Below are 6,638 nucleotides of genomic sequence, written 5' to 3'. Positions count from 1 at the left end.
GAACTGTTGGGCCCATTATCCTTCATGTTTGGAATTACGACCTTCGTTACATAACTCCCTAGATTAAATCAACGGTGGAGATTGTGCACAAAATCGGACTCGCCTTCCTTCTTTCGTCGTAAAAAAGAAAATCCAACCACAGATTCATAAAAACCCATTAGTTTGAAGAGTTACAACCGGGAAACGTCACCACTACGCTGCACGAAATATTGTAATTTTTGGATAACTACAAAATACAAATAGTAAAAATAAAAAGGCCCAAATAAAAATAATCTTTCAGTTGCTTTTTTTCTCCCGTGGGGGTGATCATGACTCATGAGATCCGTATGACTAGCTGATGATGGGCGTATTCGTTTCTGGACCGTTGATATTTACATGTAAAACAAGATTCAAGGTTTTAGTGAGGTGTCAAGTTGTTATATGCCTCTTGAGCTGAGTCTTCAACCGACCTACTGTTTATCAGCCTTAATTAATTGATTTATTTATAGAATTTTAATATACATTAAGGAAATTGTTTGTTTTTTAGAAATACATTGTTTTTCATCTTCTTTATTTTGTTGAGAGACGTGAGAGAAGGAAACAAAGAAAAGGGTAAAAAGAAAAAGAAGGGAACCCTAATTATTAGGGCAACAAAACATCTTTCTTCTAGAACCTCAACCACAACCACCGCCTCCTTCGTTTTCCTTTTCTAAATCTGAAACCCTAAAATTATAGAAATCCTATCCCCTCTACAACCATCAAAATCTGTATCTGTTTTTTCAAAATAAGTTTTGTATCATAAGCTATTTTGTGTATAAGATTTTAACGATTTTTTTCCGGTCACCGGCAGATCTAGATCCGAACCACAGTTTTTTTCTTCTTCTGTGATTTCTGAGTTGTTTTTTTTAAAGCTTGATTTTCTTCATCATCATGGTTGTTAATGGAAGACCTATTAAAAGGATGAAGAGAAGAGTTACTGCAGATCTAAAAGATTTCTTGACTTTTCCGTCAGCTTCCGATGAGTTTTCCGGTGACTTCGACGGTCCATTCCGATCTAATATCCTTTCGTTTTTAAAAAACTATGCTCAAATTTCTCCACCAGTTTGTCTATTCCCACACTTACTGGTTTGGCAGATTACCTTTCGAATCGGTAACTTGAAAGAAGATCCAGATTCAATACCTGCTGTTGTAACCTTAGATGTTGTTGAAGAAGATGTTCCTAAATCCAGATCTGTCTATTGCGATAATTGCAAAGTTGTTGGTGAGTTAACTCACTGTATTCCTTGTCCGATTCCTTCATTGTTTCGTTTTTCTCCGGTGCCGGGATCTGACCCTTGATGTGATCATAGTCAACGTCGTTAGTTCTTAGGAAATTGTTTTCCAGTGGATTAACACCGAATTATCATACCTAATTACGAGACGTGCCACCTTACCTTATCCTTGTCATCTTTCCACATATCTTAGATTCGATCTGTACCAGAACTCCAACAAGCAACACGTGTACTCTGACTTATTGACTTAGTCAATCCTTTGACTCGTGACTAAAATCAGTGGACCCAATTGTAACTCATGACTAATCGTAAAAATACTTTACAGCACTGATAAATTTGATGCTTATATTTTCAGGTTGGAGTGGACATCCAGTATGTGCAAAGCGCTACCATTTCATAATTAGGTCAGGACTATACAGTTCAACCGATGGGTACAGTAAACCATGTGCCAGCTGTGGTGATATACTGCAACTTCCCGATTCTAGGTGCAAGTCATGTAATTATGTGATGACTAAAGATGAACTGGAAGACTGGGTTTATCTTCAGTTGGGAACAACAACGCATCTCTTGCATGGTGTTGTGCATTCAAATGGTTTTGGTCACCTTCTTAGAGTTAATGGTAAGGAAGGAGGATCAAAGCTACTCTCTGGATGTGATATAATGAATTTCTGGGACCGATTATGTACAACACTCAGAGTCAGGTTAGGAATTTTTCACTTGTATGCTTTCACAACAATAATTGTTAGTGTTACTGTCAAGAGTGGAGTTAAGCAACCTCAAGCTCAAAATGCTTTATTATTCAACCTGAACAGTAGTGTAAAATCTTACCCCACTTATTTCTTTTTTATTTATATATTCTCTCCCATTCAAAACAGGAAGATCAGTGTAATGGATGTCTCAAGAAAGTACGGTTTGGAGTATCGTCTGCTTCATGCTATTACCAATGGGCATCCTTGGTATGGTGGATGGGGTTATGAGTTTGGTGCTGGAAGCTTTGCACTCACAGCTGATACTTATAAAAAATCAGTAGAGAACCTGTCCAAGATACCCCTTTCCCTATATTACTCCGAATCGCGCAAGCCTAGAACCCGACTGCATAGTGTCGTATCTTTTTACCAATCATTGTCAGAGACTCAACTGTTAACTCTGAGCGACTTGTTTTGCTTTTTGTTGAGGCTGATCCGAAATGCTGACCAGCAGTCACCAGCCGATACTGACAAGAAACCTAGGAATTCTTCCTCATGGACCAAAGAGGACAGTGAGCATGTCGAACAGGCCATGATCAAGGTTCTTCGAGCTGTTGGTGGGGACAGATGGGTTTCCTGGCGCTCTCTTAAAGGTGCTTTGCACAGAATAGCATCATCAGAGCTTCTTGATTATTGCCTAAAGGATTTGGGAGGAAAATTGGTTCAAGAAGGCATGGTTTATTCTCGTTGCAACCCTGATACTGATGCTTTGGAATATAGGTAAGCCTTATTTCCTTTTTGCAGGCTCTACCTCTTTTTTCTTCACTCGTTCTCAATTCAACAACTGCTCGATCTTACTTTTCGAGCCTTATTTCCTTTTTGCAGGCTCAACACAAGTCAGGATATTTCTGAGGACATGAGAAGTGAAATTGCAAAAAGCCCAACAAAAGACCATCTTTTACGTGACTTGAAATTTCTTTACGCCTCCCTGTTAGACCCCAAAACAACGGTATGTGACAGACCCACAAGAACAAGTGAAATTGCAAAAAGCTCAGCAGCAAAGCTCCTCGATTGCAAACAGTTTGTGAAAGATCACAAACCTGAGAAGATCGACGTGGTGAATCCTTTTGCTGTCCGTGTTTTATGTGAGGTGGAGCTTATTGACCACCCCAAAGACCACGCAGCTCCACCACCTGAATTGATCCTTTTGGCCTCAAATGCAACATTAGCAGATATCAAGACCGAGGCCGCAAAAGCTTTCCAGGAAGTGTATCTTATGTTTCAGAGGTTCAAAGTTGAGGAAGTTATTAGCCCAGTTACAGTTACTGATCCATTTAAAAATGAGTCAAGTTCCCTGATACGAGTACAAGGGAGGTGCCATGGAAACCTTGTCCATCTCTTTGGGACGGAGAGAGGACTTGATGAATGGACTGTGAGTTGTGTGTGTGGAGCCACTGATGATGATGGTGAGGGAATGCTTGCATGTGATGGGTGTGAAGTATGGCAGCATACAAGATGTGCTGGTATCCATGACTCTGATGCCGTCCCAGATCAATTTATCTGTGGTAGATGCGCTAACCTTCTAAACTCTTCTCTTCCCACAAGTGGCATTTACAGCTGCAAGGATGAAATTGTCTCCGATGATAAGTCCAGTAGAAGAGATGGAAAAAACCTAACAGCTGGTGTTCGATGAAGTTTCATTCTCCTAACTGTACAGTGCAAAAGGAAAAAAGAGATGATCTTCAAGTTTGAATGTACAGGATGACCTAATGTGATTCTCAATTCATCCTCTCGTCTCTTTTTCATTCTACAATGGCTTTTTTATGGCTTTCTGAAAGAAAGAGGAATCGAAGATTTGATTAATTGTCTTTTGCGTTGTTATCTAGCTTGTCTAGTTTCTTCTATATTGCTGAATCCTGAAAATTGTGAATGCAAGTCCTAATCATATAATTGACAAAATAAATAAAAGGAATTGATGGCTGAAGGAATATAATGAACGTACCTTTTCTTTTTTGTTGTCATTCTGCGGTGTCCGAGTTCTTTGCACCTGGTGGCAAAATCCAGTCCCAAACTCCCAATACCAGCTTTTCTGTTTAGCTAAAGCAGTTAATACTAAATTCAACATGCACTATTGACAACAGTGGCAAACAAAGTCTTCAATGCAACACGGGATAACATGTTAAATAGAATGTGCGGCATTTTGAAAATAGCCGGACATGGAATATTTAGGAACTCGACGTGACTTTAGAGAATCCATAGTAGCAATATTAGCAATTGATACTAATATTCTTTTTTTCTCATGCATCATTACATCTCTTTTCACTGGTGCATCATTACTTCTTCAGAACAGGACTACATAAGAAGATGGCATTTCATGGTCGCTCGACAACCTAAATTCATAGTGAACCGCTTCACTTCCTCCTTAGGTTAATAAAGCTAATGGCTTTCTTCACCATTGCTTTCAAACAAAGTGCAAGAATTTACTGCTTACCGCCGACACAGAAAGAAGATCCAGGATCTGTGTTGCAAACTGTTGGTTGAGCAGTTGCCAACTGGAGTTCAACGACATCCTTAGATACTTCATATCTATCTAAAACGATAACGGATCTGGAAGATGTAATATATAGGATGACATGTACTTCATATCTATCAGATGGAAAAGAATTTATGACCCTTCCATAATTAACATAAATGCAAAATTGAATCTACTTATTGATAAAGCACATAATTTTTAACAACAAGTTTCACATCAACCAAATCACTTAACTGAGTAACTAGTCCTAATCACTACAAACCAACTCTTGAAAGACAGATTTTTCCAGCTTCATCGACATTCATTAAGAAATTTACAAGCTATACCATAATCTATGCAACATAAATACTGAACCACCCTTGAAATGCAAGTAAGAAATACGATATCAAAAGAATAATGAGTTACTTCTCAGTTAATACTGGGAGTTAACAAAATTCGGTACACATCCTTTCACCCCTGGATGTTGATATCACTCAGAGCAGCCTATAGCACACTATTTGATAGATGATAGTTCTTGGTTGCCTGACATTACATAGGTATATGCTGTGTTGTTAACTTGATAATGGAAGTAACTGATCCAACACACAGGGCTTTCCTCTTCAAATATTATCACATAGGCCTCAACAAAGAGACAAAATCTTTAAAAAAAATTTGACAAATCATACTATTCTGTATTTTCAGACACTTCCCAACATCCATCGGTTTTCTCAACTATTTACCCTATGGTCTAGGTGAAAATGGTGAAACCAACACTTATTCGCATAAAAAAGTATGATTTTCGCGGCCAATCATGACTAGTTTGCCTTGGTGACAACATGTATACAAACACGAAGAAAATAAATCAGCACATAGGTGAATATGATACCTTGCGACACAAACTTGAAAAAAATAAAATAAAAAAGACACCATTTATCATGCTAAAAACAATTACTAGATAACTAATTAGGCAAGACTTAACACAAAAGAAAAACAAAGTGACAGGAAAACAATTTTTTCATCAATCTAATCTAAATCCTCATTTGTGGTAATACTAATACAGGAAATCTAAACCAGATAACCTGAATGAGTAGGATACCTAAAGAGGATGACGAATACTATACACTTTGGCCGACGAAAATACATAAAAACAATAATTTTAATATCAGGGGAAAAATTAGACAAACAGTTTCAGAAAAACTAACCATTGCGATAAACAATTCTATTCGTAACGCTCTACATAACAAACAATCAAAACCCTAATACACACCAGCTCAATTTGAAAAACCTTCATCACAATCAACAATTCATAATTAAAAAGGTAAATTACAAACATGAAAATTGAACATCTAAAGATATAAACATGAATTTGGAATTTCCATGTTCATAGAGAATCTCAAATTCTCCACAGCAATCAAATTATCAATAAAAAAAAACGGGATATGAAAATTCCCCCAATTAATAACCAAACCAATACTTACAAAAACAACAATTAACTTACCTCAATTTGTCAGTGAATTAATTCTGAGAAAATAAAGTTTCTTGTTTTGATTTCATTGTTCTGCCCTAAATATTCAACCAACGCCATATCTGTTCTGCCTCTATTATCTCTCTTTGAAGTTTAAATAGTTGAGAGTTATTGTTATCTTTTTATTGGGGAAGAAAAAACTTGTCTGGTTTACCTAAGTGCGTATTTTCTTTTATACCAGTATAAAATTGTGCGCCACATTTTCTACCCTAGAACTGCGCCACATAATTCTTCGCCGCGGTGCCGATTTTTATGTCCGAAATAAGTCGCGGACAACAAAGACCAGTGACCTCGGCAAAGACTCTAACCTTAGGGGTCATGGCAACCATGAACCCAACGTTTCCACATAAAACATACCGTTTAACCTCAATAAATACGTATTTTTGGGACCAAAAATAAAATAACTTTAATAAATGCCTATCTTTGAGACAAAAATAAAATAAATTAATTGTATGATGTGATCGTTAATTCATAAGCGATGTTATTAGATTAAAAAGTTAAAATTCTAATTCATACTTTACCAAAAGAAAATTATATTGACATTCACTTCGTCTAGACATTAAATTACTAATAGTCCAAGTTCAATCCCTAAAATGCGTGGTGGATAATTACTACCAGAATTCACCTAGAAAATTAAGAATATATATCAGAGTTTAAGAAAAGAT

General features: G+C 36.9%; 1 protein-coding gene and 1 long non-coding RNA gene across 2 annotated transcripts; one reads left to right on the top strand and one right to left on the bottom strand.

Annotated features, from left to right (window-relative positions):
- Positions 1 to 548: 548 nt before the first annotated feature.
- Positions 549 to 3,924, top strand: LOC113346883 (PHD finger protein At1g33420-like). The gene is made up of 4 exons (XM_026590434.1): positions 549 to 1,240; positions 1,606 to 1,951; positions 2,126 to 2,716; positions 2,822 to 3,924. Exons 1-4 carry the CDS (start codon positions 910 to 912, stop codon positions 3,627 to 3,629), a joined length of 2,076 nt encoding a protein of 691 aa, XP_026446219.1. The 5' UTR covers positions 549 to 909; the 3' UTR covers positions 3,630 to 3,924.
- Positions 3,721 to 6,115, bottom strand: LOC113346884. Its single transcript, XR_003358651.1, has 3 exons — positions 5,947 to 6,115; positions 3,939 to 4,025; positions 3,721 to 3,852 (listed from the first exon to the last, which is right to left on the bottom strand). It is a non-coding gene; the product is annotated as an uncharacterized LOC113346884 (long non-coding RNA).
- Positions 6,116 to 6,638: the final 523 nt, after the last annotated feature.

The sequence above is a fragment of the Papaver somniferum genome, chromosome 2 (assembly GCF_003573695.1).
Source record: "Papaver somniferum cultivar HN1 chromosome 2, ASM357369v1, whole genome shotgun sequence".
In the NCBI taxonomy this organism is placed as follows: Eukaryota; Viridiplantae; Streptophyta; class Magnoliopsida; order Ranunculales; family Papaveraceae; genus Papaver; species Papaver somniferum.
This window is presented reverse-complemented; position numbering and strand designations above follow the sequence as displayed.

Bases quoted from the DNA above. Each gene is read 5' to 3' on its own strand.
- LOC113346883 (XM_026590434.1), top strand. From the start codon at position 910: ATGGTTGTTAATGGAAGACCTATTAAAAGGATGAAGAGAAGAGTTACT. The intron at 1,241-1,605 runs GTGAGTTAACTC...TTATATTTTCAG, and splicing joins CGATAATTGCAAAGTTGTTG to GTTGGAGTGGACATCCAGTA. The intron at 1,952-2,125 runs GTTAGGAATTTT...CATTCAAAACAG, and splicing joins TGTACAACACTCAGAGTCAG to GAAGATCAGTGTAATGGATG.